The sequence below is a fragment of the Ambystoma mexicanum genome, chromosome 2q (assembly GCF_040938575.1).
Source record: "Ambystoma mexicanum isolate Mex_15411 chromosome 2q, UKY_AmexF1_1, whole genome shotgun sequence".
In the NCBI taxonomy this organism is placed as follows: domain Eukaryota; kingdom Metazoa; phylum Chordata; class Amphibia; order Caudata; family Ambystomatidae; genus Ambystoma; species Ambystoma mexicanum.
Window position 1 is genome coordinate 202,903,174 of NC_090924.1, and position 20,866 is coordinate 202,924,039.

General features: G+C 49.9%; 1 protein-coding gene and 1 long non-coding RNA gene across 2 annotated transcripts in view; one reads left to right on the top strand and one right to left on the bottom strand.

The window, feature by feature from the left end:
• LOC138569287 (uncharacterized) overlaps positions 1–20,866 on the top strand; it is a 339,714-nt gene that overhangs the window by 117,322 nt on the left and 201,526 nt on the right. The gene's annotated exons all lie outside the window — the stretch shown is intronic.
• Positions 1–20,866, bottom strand: part of SMG1 (SMG1 nonsense mediated mRNA decay associated PI3K related kinase) — a 2,768,248-nt gene that overhangs the window by 74,898 nt on the left and 2,672,484 nt on the right. Inside the window, exon 61 of the mRNA XM_069647131.1 lies at positions 16,282–16,461. Within this exon, the coding sequence (XP_069503232.1) occupies positions 16,282–16,461 (180 nt within the window). The remainder of the gene's footprint in view (positions 1–16,281; positions 16,462–20,866) is intronic.

Sequence of the window (20,866 nt, forward strand, 5' to 3'; positions counted from 1 at the left end):
TGCCAAGCTGTAAGTGAGCCACACTTTTGTGGTAAACAATGTTCAGGCTCCACCAACTGCTTGAAGGGTCGTTTGTTGGCAGTTCACAGTGTCCGGATCTCGCAGTGCAGTGGCGTTTCCTTGTTCGAGTCGTATTGTGCGGTATATTTCCCTGCTGCTCTCACCAGGTATATGGAGGGAATCCACCGGGGGCTTTGCAGGCTAGGCGTGGTCAGTCAGGAACCCTGTTGGGCTCCAGGTGGTTGATCGCGCCCGATTGTTTGGAGGATGGTGGGTCTGCCGTGCTCACAGTTTATTACATCAAGTTTTCTAATTCTGACTGTTATTAGAAATGCCCTTAGTATGAAGCCTCTGGTGGGTATGGACAAGGGCTCACTGTTTTTTTCTTTTTTCCCTTTTTTTTTTTTTTTTAATTGCTGGGTGTCATGCCCCGGACAGTATCACAGCTGCCACCAGATTGGCACAATGATAGTATTTTAGATATTTAACTTTTATGGGATAGTGTCGCACACTGTTTTGAGAGTATAGGAATAGTACTGTTCGCTGGGAATTCCCTCGAGCAAACTGCCTGCACTTCCTGTTGGACTCTGTGGAAATCATATCCACTAAAGGGGTACCCTAATGAGAGAAGACCTCTTGCAGGACTTCCTGGCACACTTCCCACTCGTGCGAGACCGTGCTCTGCCTGCTCAGAGCCTCCGCCGAGCCATTCTCTGTCCCCGCCAGATGAACTGCCGAAACCCGGTTCTCCATCAACCAGAACCACAGCTGCATCGCCTCTCTACAGAGAGGGAGGCAGCGCATGCCACTTTGCTTGTTCAGGTAGTGCATGGCCACTGTGTTGTCCGTCAGAATCAGGACATGCTTCCCCTTGAGAGAGGGGGTGAAAAACATCAGGGTTAGCCTGATAGCTCGCAACTCCAGCCTGTTGATGTGCCACCTGGCTTCCATCGCTGACCAAAGGCCACTCACCAGCAAATCCTCGCATTGAGCGCCCCAACCCTTCAGAGATGCATCTGTGGCCACTCTGGTCTGAGGCCAAGGGGGCCAGAAGGGTTCCCCTGCCATAAGATTGCTGTGGTCAGTCAACCAGCTATGGTCATGGACCACTTGGCTGGACACCTTGTGAGGATCCATGAGCGCTCCGAAGTATTGTGACCAGTGACTTCTTAGTTGCCAATGTAGATATTTCATGCGCAGCCTTGCCTCTGGCACTGGAAAAATACAGGAGGCCATGAGACCCAAGAGGCAGAGGAAGGAAGCCGCCGGTAAGGTGGTGCGATTCCGGAACAAGTGTACCATCTGTGCTATGCTGTCGACTCTCGCTTCCGGAGGGAAGGCCTTCCTGACCAGAGTGTCTAGGACTGCTACAATGAACTGGAGCCTCTCAACTGGTGTCACGTGGGACTTCAATTTTAGGGAGAATCCCAGGCTGTGCAGTAGCAGGCAGGTGTCCTCCAGATGAGAGAGGACCTGCCCAGCCAACTTCCCTCGGATCAGCCAATCATCCACCTACGGAAATACATGGACCCCAGATCTCCTGAGTTGAGTCGCGACTGCCGCCATGAGCTTGGTGAAGATCCTTGGAGCAGAGGTCAACCCAAAGGAAAGCACTTTGAACTGATAGTGCTTGTTCCCTATGGGGAACCTCAGAAACTTTCTGTGCTTTCGATGCATCAGCAAATGGAAATATGCATCCTGCAGATCTATTGACACCAGCCAGTCCTGAAGTTCGAGAGCGTGGAGAATGTCTCGGTTATGTTATGTTATTAAGCTTGCAACGCGCCAAATCCCGTGGGTATCTAGGCGCCGAGAGACAGAGAAAGTGGCTTGTAGCTGAGCACAGTCAATTCTAGTGAAACAGCATCGTCTTCAGCTGTTTACGAAAGACAAGATGGTCCTCAGTCTTTCGTAGCTGTGAAAGGAGGGCGTTCCATGCTCTGGCACCCTGGATCTGAAAGGCGCGACCTAAACCACAAGATTGTTTTACCCGAGATAATTCCAACAGGAAGCCCTCGGTTGATCTTAGGTATTTCCTGGGTCAGTACATGCTGATCTTATCCTTCAGGTATAAAGGAACATTACCAAAGATACATCTATGACAGGTTGTTAGCCATTTGAACTGAATACGGGCTGCAACGGGGAGCCAGTGGAGTTTTTTTCTGGCTGCGCTAGTGGACTTTTGAGTGTTTCATCTGATAAGATGATGCGTACTGCGGCATTCTGGATTTTCTGTAGTTGTTGGATGTCAGCCTTATTGGCACCTCCCAGTACGGCATTACAATAGTCTTCGCTTGGGAGGACCACCGCCCTCGCAAGCTTAATGCGATTTTCCACTAAGACTAGAAGTGCCACTTGTCTGAGCACCTTCAGGTGGTAGTTGGTGCTGGTGAACATTGCTGTAACATGCACCTCGCAGTCCAGACTTTCCTCCATGTATGTACCTAGTGTCTTTACTTTCTGCACCACTTTAATTTGGTTGCCATCGATGGTGAAACATGCATACCTCTGATCTAGTTTAAATTGGGCCTGCTGGGGACCGAAAAGCATCAGTTCGTTCTTGGCAGCGTTTAAACAGAGCCAATTTGTGGACATCCATTGTTTTATGATATGACAGGCCGCTGCCAGCGTCAGTTGGTCCATATCATGGTTCCCGGTAATGTCCAACACCAGTTGGAAATCGTCAGCGTAGTTGCAGAAGAAAATCCCCAGTGATTCTAATTCAACACATTGGGCAGGATATAAATGTTATTTAGGGGGGGGAGAGACATGCCCCCTGAGGGACTCTGCATGTCGTGGTCTGTGACTCTGAAGCACAAACACCCCAAAATGCCTGTTATTGGCAGCCCTCCAAAAAGGATCAGAGGCAGGTGATGGCATTTTTAGAGAATCCTCCAACAGTAGACATCCGATCAAGCAGAGTTTTATGGTCTAGCAAGTCGAAGGCTGCCGATAGGTCTAACAGCATCAGCAGCCCCGACTTATTATGTTCCAATTTAGAAAGCATGTACGTCTGCAAATCCAACAATGCAGTCTCACTACTGTGAAAACTCCTGAAACCAGATTGCTTCACATGTAATTTACCGGTATCCAGTTCTTAGGATTGCAATTGTACAGTAGCTGATTTGACGATAGGTTTAAGGAAAAACAGGGTATTGGTGATAGGCCTTAAGGTTGTTGCACACGAGGGATCCAGTCCTACTTTTTTCAACAGGGGAGTGACTGCTACATTTTTAATGGACTGGGGGATGATACCAGTACAAAAAGACGAATTAACAAATCGACAGGAATGGGGCAAACAATTCTCTGTGCTCTAATATGTATTTAGAGGGAAATAGTTTGCCTGGGCAGTTGGTGGGATGCATGGTTTTAAGCATACCTGACATTTCAGTTAATGAGGGTTCTTTAAAAGTTAAAACCAGCAGGTTGGTCCTGTTGGCCGGCTGCTGCAGGATTCTGATTTATCAGGTCTTTAGAGGAGTTAATACAAGTTCTCTCAACGTCACCACCCTTAATTTGTCTTTCCTCAGAAACATGTTGAAGGCCCTGAGGTCCAGAACGGGACTGAGACTGCCTCCTTTCTTGGGTACCAGGAAATACCAGGAATACCAACCTTTTCTGATCGGGAGGTAACTCTTCCATGGCACCCATTGACAACCCAGTTGGATTAGAGGCAGTGGGGGTCTGTCTGGTGGTTTCCTTAAAATAGGTAAACAATCCCACCGAACAAGCTGCAAGGCCCAGGCATCGGAGGTAATCTCCTGCCACTGGGGCCAATGTTCTGCCAAATGCCCACCAACTGGCAAGCCGTGGGAGGGGAAATCAAAGTGGCTTAGAGGGCAGTGCCACCTCCGCTGCTGTTCGCTGAGCTCTAGGAGCCCCTCTGCCCCTCCTGGATGCGAGAAATGCCCCTGGCCTTGGCTGACCTGTGGGAGCTGCGCTTTCCTGCCGTAAGGCACATAGCGCCTGTAGCCTATGCCCCTAGAGGCAAAGCTGAAGGCAGGTTGGGCCGGCGGCGCAGGAAGGCCCAGCAAATCTGCAGCTATTTTAGACTCTTTGAACTTTTCGAGAGAGTCATCAGCCTTCTGGCCAAAAAGAAATTCTCCCTCGAAAGGTATGTCCAGTACCCTATTCTGAACGTTCAGGGAGAAACCAAAGGTTTTTAGGTAGGCTAGCCTTCTCAATACTACCACTGACCCCATCCAATGACCAACGCAGTCGGCCACGTCCAGGTCCGTCTGCAAAGACTGCTTGGCTACTCCCCTCAGCCCCCCTTCCCTTCATCCACCAGCTGTGTAAACTCATTCTGCATTTCACCTTCAGGGATGTACTGTGTTGCCTGCTCCACGTAAATCCACAGGTAGCTTTTAACACAATTCTGCCAGAAGTATGACCTTCTTGCCCGTTGCGTCCAACCTTTTACCTTCTCTGTCCAAATCGATTTGAAGTGGATGCCACAGGTCTGGTGGTGACTATGGCTGCCTGTACAACAAGCCCTTCTTGTTAGGCAGAAACCTGTACAGTTCCCTTAGGGACCACTGCAAAAGATTTAAGACTACAGGTGTTTGGCAGTAAACCCACTTGGTAGCAGTCTGTACCACACAGATTCACTGGTAGCTGTGGCTGAGCAGTCAGGCTTCCCTCAAGAAGAGTTAGGCAGTATACAGAGCATACACAATAGGTACAGAAATACAGTAGCACAAGCAAACACTGACCAGAGCTTGGGTGTAAAAGTATATAATTATTTATTTAACACACACTTATAAAACACACTAGCACTAAATTGGTAAGATAAGTTCAAAACAATATCACTATTATCATATGTACATCCCTGATTACTTGTTGGACAAGTCTTAGTTAACACCACTTATTTCCAGACAGAGGTGAGCGCTTAACGTTCGATGGCACTCAACAAGTTAAATAAAAAGGGAGGGAAAAGCAGAATTATGAAGCATACACACTAAACACTTTTTAAAGAACCACAGCAAGTTAGGAAGGCACCGTCTACTGGTGAGCAAGGAAGTTTAGGTGCCAGGCCCACTTTCAAGGGAGCCAGGGCGAAGATGCCCAAGATCAGACAGTTACACAGAGTCTTCAAAGTTTGTGGAGGTATTTCGAAAAAGGTTTAGTTCAGTGCAGGAAAGTTAGCTAAGGTGTCCCAGGCTAACCCAGGTTCGAGAGACGAGGATTTAATACACCCCGTTCAAACGGTTGCAAGGGAAGCCAGGCAGAACACAATACCTTAAATGGAGAGGATCCTCCAGCGGGGGCAGTTGTTCCTGGCAGTGGGTGCAAGTCGCAGCATCGTCGAGAGGAGGAAAACATCTCGTTGTGGAGGAAGGATGAAGGTCGTTGCACTGCCAGGGGTGCTTGGCACATGCAAGGCGGCCACGAGATGCTCCAGGAAGGTGAAAAAAAGGTAGACTGGTTCTCCCCACCAGTCGAAGGAAGAAGACTCTCCGGGCTGGAGATCTCCTCTGTCGTTGGGAAAAGTGGTGAGACGGTTCAGCAGGGCTCCACCGGTGGTGTCGTCGTTGCAGGCTGGCTCAGCTTCTCCCTTCTCGGATTCTTAGGTCCTGTGGCGACTTCTGAAGTTCCAGTCGCCAAAGCCCTGCTTTTATGCAGAATACCCCCATTCACTCAGCCTAGCTGTCAATCCAGCATGCTAAGTGGTGAGCCGGCCGGCTCACCACTTGGGCCAATCACACAAGAGTGCGACTTGAGTTACCAAGGTGACTCAGTCCAGGGTGCCTAAACCCCCTCCCACACCCCCTGTGGTACCCAGACAGAGTGACACCACTTTTGGAGGCTTCTGTGGAGAAGCCTGCCAAAAAGTGGAACAAAGGGCTCGACTTGGGTTGGAGTCACAGAAGAGAACACAAATGCCATTTTAGAATCCAACCGGCGAATTAATATTAAATAAATAAACCGGCTGTATGTTCGAGACTATAAGAATTAAATAATTAAAGTTGGTAGCCTCGAACAATGGGAAAATCCCATAGAGATATATTCGCGGTCGAATATAAAAATTAGTATCCACTGCCACCAGCCAAAACTCGATAAGGGGGGACGGAGACGTGCCCCCTCGAACAACAGACCCCGGGGCAATCGAATTGCCCTGACCAGTACGTCCACAATATGATGGTTTGTACCGGTTTCTGTTCATAATTTGGGACTAGCAAAGCCAATGGTGACTTTACATGCCCTGGGAGACAGTAGTCAGTCCCAGGGTATGGAGTCTATTTTGGGGGGTCGCTACGACACCCCTGGGTTACGGCACGGAGGGTGCTGTGTAACCCACATCAAAAAAACACGAGACCCTATGGAGTAAAAGACCCCATAGCCCATAAAACACATGGAAAGTTAAAGGAACACCTCAAATCATGTCTAAGAGTGGGAGCAAAAGAATCTCACTCTTAGCAGGAGAGAAAAAAATAAACCCCAAAAAATCCAGCAAAGCTGCTGGGGGACTCACTAGGTTTGGGAAATTAGCCTTACAGAGAATTCTCCCTAACACTTCTGGAGAAGGGTGAGGAGCCAGGAAAGGTGGATCTCCTCTTGCTGGCCTGTACTTCCCCCTTAAATTTAGAGATGACCGGGGGAATGGAGCAGGGATGTTGCCACAAGGAGGCTAGGCGGTCTGCAATTGGCAGGTTACGTGGCATGTTATGCTCAGTTACAGGACCTTCATCCAAGATGTCTGTCAGTTCGTAGCCCTGAACAGGTGCTGAAAAGGTCTTCAAACCTAGGCAGTCTACTACCCTTTCCACCAAGGTCCTAAATTTAGCATGGGTATGTATATAAGGCTAACTCTGATAAAATTCAACATCTGGAGACGTGTCCAGCCCACTAGCTGCGTGTAACCCTTGGGCTAACGCCAACAGGTCAGCTTGGTTGTCGAAAAGAAATCGGCACCTCCTGACCCTGTATGGAACAAGTTACTTACCTGTAACTGTTGTTCTCCAGCATGGGTCTGGCATGGATTCACATGCTCATGAATATTCCCCGTCGTCAGGCTGGGAATCCTCGGTAAAGAAAAAACCAGTATCAGTTTCGTTTCTGATCTGTCTTTCGTAGTAACAACCAATCACTGGTCTCTGCGTCATACTGACCACAGCCAATGACTGCCCTCTACCTAAGCACCGCCTCTGGCAGCCATCTTCAGATTTGGAAGCACGTGAAGTGGCAGTATGACCAAGTGAAGAGCCGCAGAGGGGTAGGCGGGAGGGTTCGCATGTGAATCCATGCCAGACCCATGCTGGAGAACAACAGTTACAGGTAAGTAACTTGTTCCTTCTCCAGCATGGGGTCTGGCATGGATTCACATGCTCATGAATAAAGAATACATAGCAGTACACACATGCACAACCACGGGAGGTGGCAACGGCTCAACATTAAGCAGTACATCAAACTCAACATTAAGCATCTTACCTCCTCACCAGGCTCACCTCAGGCGAACAGGTTGCGCAGCACTGCTTGGCCGACCCTGGACTCCTCCCTGGAATCCCGATCGACGCAGTAGAATTTCGTGAAGGTGTGCGTCGACCTCCACGTAGCAGCCCTGCATATGTCCAGCAGGGGCACACCAGAAAGGAACGCCGTGGTAGCTGCGATCGCTCTGGTGGAATGGGCTCTCGGACGGCCAGGCAGCGGTCGGTTTGCCAACCGATGACAGTACATGATACAGCCGGAGAGCCATCTGGAAATGGAAGCCTTCGAGAGAGCCTTCCCCTGATTGACAGGTCCAAAGTTCACAAAGAGTTGTGACGTCTTCCGAAAACACTTCGTGCGGTCCACGTAGAACTTCAGCGCTCTAGCCACATCCAGCGAGTGCAAAGTCCTCTCAGCCGGCGACGAAGGCGACGGGAAGAACACAGGCAACACCAAGGGTTCGTTGAGATGGAAGTCCGACGGTACCTTGGGCATGAAGGAGGGGTGCGTCCTGAGCACTACCCTCGTGTCGTGAAAAGTCAAGTACGGGGCCTTGCATGAAAGGGCCTGGATCTCTCCCACCCGTCGTGCGGAGGTGATGGCCACAAGAAACGCTGCTTTCCACGACAGAAACTTCAACGGGGTCGAGTGCAGAGGCTCGAACGGAGGTCCCATGAGCTTGGACAGCACCACGTTGAGCTCCCACGCCGGGGCCGGAGCCTTCACCGGCGGGAACGATCTGAACAGTCCCTTCATGAACTCTTTCACCAGACGATGAGACCACAAGGACGTCCGGCCCGTGGTTCTGGTGTATCGGGAGATCGCAGCAAGATGAATCTTGATGGACGCGTGTGCCAGTCCAGCTTAAGCCAGCGTCAGCAGGTACGGCAGTACCTGGGGAGCCGTAATCCGTAGAGGGTTAATCTTCTGTGCGTAGCACCAGACAGAGAACCTCTTCCATTTGTGTCCGTAGCATTTAAGAGTCGAGGACGCCCTGGCCTTTGCAAGAACCTCTCTGCAGTCGGCCGGTATGTCGTATCCTCCAAACTCTAGCGCTGCAGGAGCCAGGCCTGCAAGTTCAGCGATTTCGGGTCGTGGTGGAGGATGGCGCCTCCTTCCCTGGAGAGAAGATCCGCGTCCACCGGCAGCTTGATTGGCGGGGACGCTGACAAGTCCAGAAGGTCCGGGAACCATATCTGCCTCGGCCACGCAGGTGCGACGAGGATCATCCTGCACCGTGACCTCTTGAGCTGGTTGACGAGCCGGATTAGCAGTGGCAAAGGAGGGAACGCGTAGAGGAACAGGCCCTCCCAGGGGAACGAGAAGGCATCGCCCATGCTCCTCGCCTGGGGAAACCTGCTGGCGAACCTCCGGCACTTGGAGTTCGTCGCCGTCGCGAACAGGTCAATCTGGGGTGTGCCCCACCGTCGGAAGAGGCGATCCACTAGATCCTGTCGTAGTTCCCACTCGTGGCACGAGCGCAGCTCCCTGCTGAGTGAGTCGGCGATGGTGTTTTTTATTCCTGCCAGATGAAACGGCACCAGAAACATCCTTTGGGCGACGGCCCAATGCCACAGGTCCTGCGCCTCCTTGGACAGCGCTGGGGACCTGGTTCCGCCCTGTTTCCTGATGTAAAACATGGTGGTGGTGTTGTCGGTGAAGATCCTCACCACCTTGCCCTTGAGGGACGGAAGGAAGGACCTGAGGGCCCAGAACACTGCACGGAGCTCCAGGACGTTGATATGGAGGGACTTCTCCGTCGGGAGCCAAAGGCCTCTTGCGTGCAGATTTTCGGTGTGCGCTCCCCACCCTTCCAGGGAGGCATCGGTGGTCACTGTCTCCTGGTGGTCTGGGGTCTGGAAGTCCATGCCCGCCGTCAGATGCGTGCGGTTGCCCCACCACCGGACCGCTCGGCGGAAACTCTCGTCGAGTGTGATCCTCTCCTCGAAGCTGCCCGTCGTTTGGATCCAGCGCGCGTCCAGGAACTCCTGCAACGGGCGCATCCGGAGCCTGCACATGGGAATGAGGTAGATGCAGGAAGACATCATTCCGAGGAGGGACTTGATGGACCTCACCTTGGCCGCGTCGGAAACCAACATCCGCTGTACCTTGCCCAGGATGGACCTGGTCCTTTCCTCCGACGGGGAGGCCAGAAGAGACACTGTGTCGAGCTTCGCTCCCAGAAACGGTGCGTTTTGCGCGGGTACCAGATGAGACTTGGCGTAGTTCACGGAGAATCCCAGGTCCGTGAGAAGTCGGACGGTCCTTGCCGTGTGATCCAGGGCGAGCTCCCTCGTCTTGGCTCGGATGAGCCAGTCGTCCAGGTAGGGGTAGACGTGGATCCCCTCGCGGCGCAGCTGCGCTGCCACCGGTGCAAGGCACTTGGTGAATACCCTGGGGGCCGACCGTAGTCCGAAGGGGAGGGCTTTGAACTGGTAGTGACGCCCTTGGACCACAAACCTGAGGAATTTTCGGTGCCCCTTCAGGATGGGAATATGGAAGTAGGCATCCTCCAAATCCAACGACGACAGGAAGTCTCCTTCCTCCAGCTGACCCAGGACGTGCTGGAGGGTGACCATCCGGAACTTTTGCGCCTTGATGAACTTGTTCAGACGTCGCAGGTCCAGGATGGGGCGCCATCCCCCCGTCCTCTTCTTCACGAGGAAGTATCTCGAGTAAACTCCGGAGCCCCGAAGTCTCTTTGGGACGAGTTCGATGGCGCCCTTCCTCAGCATCGCCTTTACCTCCAGGAGAAGTTGAGGGACGTGAAGTTCTTTCCTGGCCACGGGGGGGACGCGCGGACACCTTCTTTGAAACTCGAGCGCGTGGCCCCGGGCCAAGGCGTCCAGCACCCAACGGTCGGTGGAGATGGACTCCCACACGCTGACGAAGCTCGCCAGCCGGCCTCCCACCGGGGTGCTTCGGTGGGGGCCCGACCCCACGGTCGGTTCAATCCTGCTTCGACGAGGCTTTGCCGCCTTGACCTCCTTGGCGACGACGGCGGGGTCCGCCAGACTTGCCTCGTCCTCTGTAGGCCTCCTGAGCCGACGAGCGGGCCGCTCGACGGTAGGTGGAGAAACCGCCGCCTGAACTTTTGGAGGCGCCCTTGCCTCCGCTTCTCCGAAAGGGGGTCCGCCGTTGTTGCAGAACTCCAAGGGCCCGGGCCGTCTCGGTGTCCGCTTTAATGGCCTGAAGGGAATCGTCCACTGTTTTCCCAAACAGGTTGTTCCCATCGAAGGGCATGTCCAGGACTCTGGTCTGAACGTCTTGACGGAAGTCCGTAGCCTTGAGCCATCCACGCCGCCTAAGGCAAACGCCGTTGCCCAACTGGCGGAACCCAGTGTCGGCGATGTCCGTCGCAACGGTAATGGCGTGGTCCGAAGCCACCTCACCTTCCTGCAGGATCTCCAGGGCCTCTGCCCTCTTGTCGTCCGGCAAGAAGTCCAGTAGGGGAGCCAGTTTGTACCAGAGCTCCCTGTCGTAGCGGGCCACGATAGCCAAGGCATTGGCCGCTTTAATCGTCGTCGCCGCAGACGAGATGACTCTGCGTCCCATAGCGTCCAATTTCTTTCCCTCGCCGTCCGGTGGGGAAGTCGATGTGGAGGCCGCACCCCCCCCCCCGCTTTTTTCCTGGCCGCCGCGGAGACGACGGAGTCCGGGGTAGGCTGCGCCCGGAGGCACAGGGGGGCCGTGTCCGGGACCCGGTACTTCTTCTCGTACCGGTCCCTTCTAGCTGGCGTCGTGGAAGGGTTCTTGAGGAGGGTGAGGCCCTCATCCCAAATGTCGTCCAATAGAGGCACTGAGAGGACCGTCTTCCTCTTGGCCTCGCGCCGCTGATAAAGGAAACCTTCCTTCTTCTCCTCAGGGCAGAGTTGGAAAAGCTCGGATGCCCTGGTGATCATGGAGTGGAACGATCCAATCTCGTCGGGCGGAGAAGCCCTGGTGGGAGGCGACGACGGTACATCCTCGTCGTATACCTCGTCGTCCGTATTCGTCGCTGCCGTGTCAGTCCCCGTATCATCCCCTCGGGTGGACGGGGAGGAGGGCTGGAAGGGGCGCGACGGCTGAAAAGGAGGCGGAGGGTGGATCCTTCTTTTCTTGGTAGGGGGAACACCAGAAGGTCCCGGTTCTGGGTCCCCCGACGGGAGAGGTTCCGTCGGCAACGGTAGTCTCGTCCTTATCTCTGAGCATAAGGACTGTATAGCCAACAAAATGGCCGCCGAGTTGTCTCGCGGCGCTGGCAGAGGGGAATCCGACGGGCGATCAGGGGCCCCGTCGGTACCCTCGATGATGTCGTCGTCACCTGCGTCGGGATCCATCCCGACGGGCCGGTCTTCTTCCACGCTGAGGCCGTGGCTTAAGACTTCGACCAGCTCCTCCTCCGAGGTTGAGGCCGAATCTACGACGCCCTGCCCCCCCTTTTTCTTCCCCACGGGGGATTTCACGGGGGTCCTATCGATGGGCACAAAAGAGGACTCCCTCCGAGGTGGCAGGGAGACTCTGAGCCCCGAGGTCGCCACCACTGGTGTAGCCCCCACAGGCTGAGCCAGGGCCGCCGCGACAGTTTCGATAGAGGGCTTGGCCGGATGGATTAAGGCCTTCACCACCTTAGGTGCGCTCACCGCCTTATCCTTGAGGGGGGGGACACTGCCTCGCTCCCCCTCCGATGGGGCCTTCGAGCTCGACCGGGGCCTCTCCAGGAGCTTCGCCGGGTGCTCGGCCTTCCTCTTACCCGACCCAGAGCGTTGGCTCGTGGTTGATGGTGCCGGGGAGGGTGCGCCCTGCCTGGCACCCGTAGAGCCCGACCGTTCGGCGCTCCCGGTGCCAGCGGACTCGCGGTGCTTTGCCTTGTGTTGGACCCCCGTCGCCGGGGCGTCCTCAAAGGTCTTAGAAGACCGCTCGGATTTCTTCCTCTTCTTCTCGCCTGACGGGCTCTTCCCTTCCAGCCAGTTGGCGAGACGTTGATGGCGGTCCTTCATGGTCCGCTCCGACATGTTGCCGCAAAACGCACAGTCCTTCTCCACGTGCGTCTTGTCCTCATGTAAGCAGTAGAGACAAAAGGAGTGTTCGTCCTCCTTAAAGACGTTCTGCAGCTGGCATCCAGGGCAGACCCTGAACAGCTTTCCGGGCGTCGAGCATCCCTTCTCCTGGGCCATGTCCGGGCCTGAGAAACTTCTGGAGTCCTCCAAAAGCGTAGCTCGACGAAATCTTCACCCTTGAGGGGCGCAGACGAATCCGACACGGGTCCCCGTTGATCGGATGGAGAGTCGGTGGAGCTTAAGGCTCTTTTGACCGAAAAAACGAAGTTTTTGAGAAAAAACGTGAAAAAATAGCACTAACGCTCGAGAGCAATAGCACGAGGATCCCAACACATGAACGTGCGGTAAAAATCTGAAGATGGCTGCCAGAGGCGGTGCTTAGGTAGAGGGCAGTCATTGGCTGTGGTCAGTATGACGCAGAGACCAGTGATTGGTTGTTACTACGAAAGACAGATCAGAAACGAAACTGATACTGGTTTTTTCTTTACCGAGGATTCCCAGCCTGACGACGGGGAATATTCATGAGCATGTGAATCCATGCCAGACCCCATGCTGGAGAAACATGGGATCCAAGTCCCTCTGGTCATCGCCTAGGTCAGCGCCGAAAATGGATGCCATGGATTCGAAGAATCTCGACCTGGAGAGCGGAGCGAAAGATCTGTCGCTGATAGTTGGCACTGAGGGTTTTTCTTTTGATGCTGATGGAATGGCCGTTGGCGCCGGTCTAAGCTTGGGTAATACATGGACGCCGGGGATGTTAGCCTCTCGGCGCTCTACAGGAGGATCAGCCGTCAATGGTTTTACGCGCCTTTTTGGGCATCGAGCCCAAATGCTTCACTGACGCTGATGGTGTTGATCGATTATTTGTATAGCGCCTATACACAATGTGTTTCAAAGCGCTTCAAGAAGGGAGGGAACATGGGAGAATACAGTTACATCCTTACAGGTCCTTGAAACAAATCATAATGTGAGAATAACTATCATATCATAACAGATAATACAAGTGCATGTAACAATAAGGGATAGGGAGGAAGGAAAAAAGGAGACAGTACTAGCAGTAACATTACTATGCTTGACGACAATTGTTGCAGTGCAAGAGTGACAAGAGGAGGGGGTGGAGGGGAGGTGTGGGGGAGGGGAGAGAAGGGAAGAGGAGTGGAACAAAACAAGTGACTATCTTAAAGGGTCAGTGACTGATCAAGGTAGTGCTAGGAGGGAGTGGAAGGAGAAGACAAGGAGGAAAAAAGGGGGTTACAGACAAGCTGTTATCAGAGGTCAAGAGTAAGTGCTAAGATAATTGAAAGGGGGAGGGCAAGATGGCTGACAGACGGACTCCGGGGGCAGGTGGGAGCACACAGAAGGCCACAGGGGCAGTTGGGGGCACACATAGTACTCTGGAGCAAGTGGGGGCACACAGAAGGACTCGAGGGTAGGTGGGGGCACACAGAAGGACTCGAGGGTAGGTGGGGGCACACAGAAGGACACGGGGCAAGTGGGGGCACACAGAAGGACACGGGGCAAGTGGGGGCACACAGAAGGACACGGGGCAAGTGGGGGCACACAGAAGGACACGGGGCAAGTGGGGGCACACAGAAGGACACGGGGCAAGTGGGGGCACACAGAAGGACACGGGGCAAGTGGGGGCACACAGAAGGACACGGGGCAAGTGGGGGCACACAGAAGGATTGGCAAGCGTGGGGTCGGGAGTGCAGAGCGCTGCTTCCCCGCCAAGGCCTGCTGTTCGATGGAGGGAGGGAGGGAGCACCCGCAGCAGCCCGAGTCTTAAACATTTCAAGCATTTATTTTTTGAAAATGTCCCACTCTCCTCGAGTGTGACTGCTTTTTGTCGATGTTTTTCCTTCTCCTTTTCAGGGCTGGGCCCTTCCGTCTTGAAGGACCGGACGAGCGAACACGCCAGAGATTTTCGGGGGACAGTCGGCCCAAAGCAAGTTTGGCGGCCCGCTCACGAATGGATTTCGACTGCATTTTGAAGCACGACGCACATCCCTCCGTATCGTGATCAGACAAATGTTGTGCGGGTCCGTCAGGAACATTTTGTAATGGCAGTCAGAGCACCTTTTAAAGCCTGAAATCCAGTGAGTGGACATAGCAGTTGAGGTTTTGAGAGAAAATTTGACGATTTAGTAAAAAACAGAGCAATGCCATTTACTTATTTATACAGCACGAGAGACAAAAGCTTGGAGGACTAGGGGTGCTAATACTGGACAAAACACCAACAAAAAAATAAGATCAGAGGTCAGAAGCAATGCAGATCAGGCTGACGAGGGCAGACCGGTTCAATCAAATAGGATAGTCTTTAGTCTTCGCTTAAAGAGATGGAAACTGGAATAGGATCTAAGGTACAGAGGAAGAGCATTCCATATCCGCAGAGCACCATACGGGAAATAACTTTGTTCCACATAGGAAAGCTTAATTCTTGGGGTCTCAAGAAGGCAGGTATTGTTAGAGCTCAATACTCTGTGAGCAGCTACTCATGAGATGAGGTTAGATACTTAGGAACCTGCCCAAAAATGCATTTGTGCGTAATGCACATCACGCGGTAGGTGATTCTACTACGGACAGGAAGCCAATGTAGTGCTCTCCTTGCTGCTGTAACATGTTCTCCCTTTTGCAAGCCTGCAACGATGCGTACTGTGTTGTTTTGAACCACTTGTAAGCGAGTAAGGTCGTGTTCAGAGATGCCAAGCAGAAGGTTGGAACAGGTGAGCCAATTTAGCTCCTATAATCGCCCCGGAAACCGTAGCACGCTTGGCAGATGAGAGGAAGGGCTATAGCTGGGCCAGTAATTTCAGATGGTAGCAAATGCTAGACCCAAGACTATTAACCTGTCCTTTCACAGATAATTCATGATCAAAATGTTCCTGAAGCAGCGTGCAAGCGCACAGAAAAAAGGAACCGAGTGGGGCGTAGTAACGTGGTATATACGACGCTGGACGTCACGTCCGGAGCGGACGATCGAGCACTGAGCAGGACGGATCAACGATCGAGTCGAGGTCCACTATGCCCCCTGTTGAAAGTTTCTCAACAGCAGAGCTGGATGAGGATAGATCTCAGATGAGGAATCTGCGGGAGAAAAGCGATTCATTGAAATGAAGATTTCATAAGGGCCTGCTGAAGAACTGCAGGAGTTCCCCATCTAGGACAGGAAAGGGAACAGGCCCTCTCAGGAAAGGCATTCCAGTCGTGTTTTATTCAGCAAATAAATCTGGAAACATGCAACTGAGACTGGTTCTCAAATCTAGATGTGCTTATCCAAATAACAGCTGTGTAAAGAGAGGGATGAACAGGCCCAGAGAAGAGGTTCTCTTTTGGTACTTCTAACAAATCTGTGATAGGTTATGTTCCCAATGATCTGTACCTTTACTAAGGTTGTTCCAAGACCTAGATCTCAAACGAGCTAAAATGGAATATAGGGTAACAATTACAAATGAGGCTTTTCTTTACTACGAACGGTAAACACAGTATAGTGTGGAGCATTGACAAACACTGCGTAAATGTAAGACTTGGCATTAGGGTTTCATTCCACTTAGTATTAGTAGCTGGACACTAGTTTATTGGATATGCGTAAGAAAGGTTTCATTGTTGAATTGCATTATTTGCATTTTTTAAACCGAGAACCAAAAAATATTTATGCTTAATGTAAAACATTAAGGGCTTGTGTGTGAATACAGTAAAAACATACATTAAAAAAACAAGTTTAAGCAGCATTGCACATATTTGTTCTATTTTTCCTTTCTGGCTTTACCAAGGCAATAGACGTGATAATGTATAATTTTTTTTAAAGCTTTACCTTTGCCTGTTTTTGGATCACGGACTGCCTTTTTTGGGCTACTGGCAATATTTTTGCCAGTCCCCGGAACTGTGCTTGGTGGAGTATCGGCTGATGTTGCAAGATTCTTTTGAATTGTCTTCTTTGCATTCTGTGACATAGCATCTGGTTGGGTTTTCTGAGCAGTGTTACAACGCACTGCTGCAAAAAGAAAAAAAGCACTGTATTTCAACAAGGATACAATTGATGTGCTTTACCACTCTTCAAGGGAACAATCTACATAATCATTAGGACCCATGAAAACGTCTGGATACCAAACATGAACATCTTTTGAACATTTGAATTCAAGTTGGGCTTGAGCATGAATTACTTTCAATAGCACTAGTTCTTCATGTATTTATAGCAGCTGATGAAGACAGTATATACACATGTATAAGGCAACACTATTTGCTAATGGACAAAGACTAACCATCAAGAGGTAAAACCCTTTAAAGTATTTTATAAACACACAATTGTCAAGAAGGAACCTCATCTTTGCACAGACTGACTTTATGAATGCTTTGGAGAATTATTTCTGCCAGAAAACCAGTTTGCTCTCCGTTTGCTAACACAGATAGTCCCCTAGACTTGTTGCTGACTTTCTGGCGTCTAGACCCATTTTTGCCAAAAGGGAGACTTTGTCCTAAATCCACAGGAATTCAACACATGCTTTTTGGCGGGCTGCCCCTTAAAATATCATATGGCTAATAAGGCTGGGGTGCTGTGAAGAGCCCCATGTTTTCCTGGGATGAGCAATCTGACCATAAAGTGTTTCTGGGTGAAAGGCTAGCAGGGGTTGTGTACTTCATTAAACCACTGTGTAGCCTTGATCCCGAGTTGGTAGCCACTTGCTTCCTGAACAGGAGCAAAATGACGAGCAAGGCATTTTGAAGTCCTAAGACCTGGGATTGTCTTTTTTAGCCCCAGCCCTCTGTGTACATTTGTGGGGATCTCAAGCCATTCCACCAGACCTACCTGGAACCTTTGTCCCAACTGGAACATCACTAGACTTTCACGAAGGACCAGCGATGTGGTAACGTAAGGCTACTATTCAGTGACTAAGCACAGCAGTTTGCCTTCTGCGAGCCGGGTGACCTCACCTGCATCATGGAACACAAGAGTTCTGTAACCAGGATCTTTGTGTGCAGTCCTTGGATCAGAAACTGGAACCATGACCGGCAACACATCTCATCTCCCTTCTGAACACTTGAACCATTGACAGTTTAAAACTTTTAAAGCATTTACTCATTGTAGTGACCGTAGTAGTGACTGTAGTCCTAGTCTATAGTCCCCTTTCCTACATACCTATAGAAGCAGTTTAGCATTAAAAAAATATCCTTTCCTTTTCTGTTTTTTGTTTTTAGTTAGTGTTTTGGGTTTACATTTAAACCTTTCCACTATACAAAAGATAAAACAAGAGCCTTTATATTTCCAATAACAGCCAAAAAAGAGAAAAAAAAAATAAAAAAAAATAAAATCTAAAAAAACTTAATTAAAAAAATCACTTACCTTAAATCACAAGAAATCTAAAAACACATCCCATCACAGTGCAACATAAAGCATTTTGAACACATTTAAAATAATTCAATATAGATGGAGCCGTTTGCCAATACTAGTGCCCCTCATTAAATCTGCCCAGAGAATATGGTGACCCTCCAGGGTGGTAATGTCCCAAAGGAAAGGAAAACGATGGTGCTTTAAGGAAGTAGTTGCTTCACTGAACAATACCATGTTTGATAGTCTCCTTATAATTAGGATTCTTGCACAATCTACACGTTCTATTCTGTTCCTTTATTGATAATATAGGCCCCATGATTTCCAAAGTTGGAAGTAATTTCAATTTTAATATATAGTCGCGCTTTATAGCAGGGAAACAGAGTTATGTATTTCGAAAGAGAACTTGTCCTCCTCGGAAGACAAGTCTCTCTGAACAAGGAATAGGCCCCCCAAACCATCTACATTCCAGCAACAATCTAAACCAAAGATTTTTCTCTCAACTAATTCTGAAGTTTCTTTTGTAAACAATAATTCTTTAATGTGATATAGTATGAAAATTAAATTCAAACTTTACACATATATAAATAGACATTGCAATGAAAATTATACATATAAAATCATACATCTAAATTCATCCTACTTATATTTAGCATTAGATACACAACAAATCTAAAATCTAAAATCAAAAATCCCGACAAAAGGAGGGGAAAAGTTAGGGTAAAGGGTCAATATGAACCTGATTGCTGATACAGCCTTCATGTTGTTCAAAACTAGTGTTGGGACAGCTAAGTCAAGTATAAATGTCTCTCCAGATCGTTACCCAAAAGTCAGAGGTGGAGTTTTTCCATTTCCTGTTCTACCTGTTGCCAGACATTATACAAGGCTATGAATAGGTGCATGTTCGATGTATTAGTACAATAACGCCAAAACATAAGTTTGGGTATTGATAATGGATCATGCACAAATTCTCCCAGATAGTGAACAATAGACTTCTTGATTGCTCTGCATTGTGTTAATACATGTCTTGTCGTCTCCAGACATACAGAGGATTTACACACTCGACAAGTTCGCTCTGCTGTAGGTATGTTTTCCCTTACTCCTATTCTAGACAGGGTGGGCAGTTGTTCCAATCTGAATAGAATGATGAAACGGCGGAGTCTTCTAGTAGGACATAGTAGGAGATAGTCCTGAGGTTTCATAAACTTATATACTCTGTGAGTCACAAAATGATAGGATTTGAGGGATTCCAAATGGGCAAAGTTCTCTAGCCAGTCCCATAGGTCTATCTTTTTCCTCAGGGCATTTAGCGTATCTTTGGTGACAGTGGCCTCTCCTCTCTGTGTATCCAGCCAATTTCATTAAGAAATTTACCCATGTCTTTGTATAGAGATGCCGTGGTAGATTTTTTATCTAATTCCTGATGGAGTGTCCCTAATAGAGTGTTCGAAGAGCCACTTGTCATTTTAAGTTATAGGCCAGCTCTTCTTTTGAGTACCATAGCCCTGAGTGAGGGGAGACCCAGCTCCAGTCTTATCAAGGCCATAGGCACCCCCGATGGTAGTCCTAGCATACGGCGCCAGAATTTTCCTTCCAGTACTTGTAGCCATGCCAGGTTCATCGTCAGCAGTGACTCCGGGCCATAAATGACCATTGGTGCGAATACTTGCATATAGAGCTGGCGAGTTCCCCACAGAGTGAAGCCTCCTTGCTTGTAGGTAAAGGATGCTATAAGCGAAGTCACTTGTAGTGCCCTGCTATTCCGATCCTGTTTACAGAGTGTATAATCACCTAAGGGCTCTATCTCCACTCCGAGGTAACGGTAGGAAGGGGCATACCCAATTATCTGTTCATGTACAATCAGGTTCACACGCGTTTTCCTTTTTTTCGTGAATCTTAGTACCTTGGTCTTCTGCAGGTTGATGGATAAGCCATTAAGCTTGGCATATTCCCAGAGGGCAAATGCAGAGCGTCTGAGACCGCCAATAGTGTTGTCTAATACTACCAGATCGTCTGCGTATGCCAAGACCCCGCACTTTTCTCCACCAAGTTTTGGGGGACAATTATTTGCCTCCGCGAGTGTCGCAGGAATGTCATGTACGTACAGATTATATATGAGGGGGGCTGTTACACAGCCTTGCTTCACCCCTCTATTTTGAATAACTTTCTGGGTTGAGTGCCCCTCCATATTAAGTCGTAGGCTCACCATGGTGTCTCGATGTAATAATTTAAGATAATATAGCAAACCTTTAGGGCAGCCCAATGCTTCTAATTTATTCCATAGCCTAGCTCTAGGGATTAAATCAAAGGCGGCCTTAAAGTCAATAAACAGAGCGTATAATGGTGGCTGATCTTTGCTGAGTGCTCTCGTGCGTAGTATGTCCATTACAAGAAGATTGTGCGCAGTCGAGAACTCCCGTCTAAAGCCACATTGAAATCTGCAGAGTATTTGCTTATCTTCCACCCATTTATGCAATTCGCTGAGTAAAAGGGAGGCAAAGATTTTTCCTGACACATCCAGCATCGATAATAGTCTGTAGTTGTTAGGGTCAGAGCGGTTACCTTTTTTATACACTGGGATCAAGATCGCCGTTTGCCAGGTTCGAGGGATTTCTCCCCCAGTGAATACCTTGTTGAAGAGTACAGAGAATAGTTCTGCCCAAAAGGCCGGGTTGTTTTTTACAACCACGTTTGCTAGCCCATTAGGGCCAGGGGCTCTAGAGGATTTAAGAGTCACAATTTTATTGAATATTGCCTCCAGAGAAATATCGAATAAAGGGGACGTCAGAGGTTTTTCCATGGTCCAATTTGCCGACCCCTCTTCTTCCATATTACGTTCTAGAAGAAATTTTTCCCATACTTTCTTATTTATAGGGTTAGTTGTTGCACCTTTGACCTTGGTTCTATTCTCATTTAATAACGCCCATATGCTTCTCGAATTTCTGGAGCAGATGGTTTTGACCAAGCGTTGGTAGCCAAAATTCTTCTCTATCGCCTTAATGCCTCTCACCTCTGACCTATAACAGTTTCTTATTGTTCTTAATTTCTGTTGATGTTGGATTGCCGTGATGTT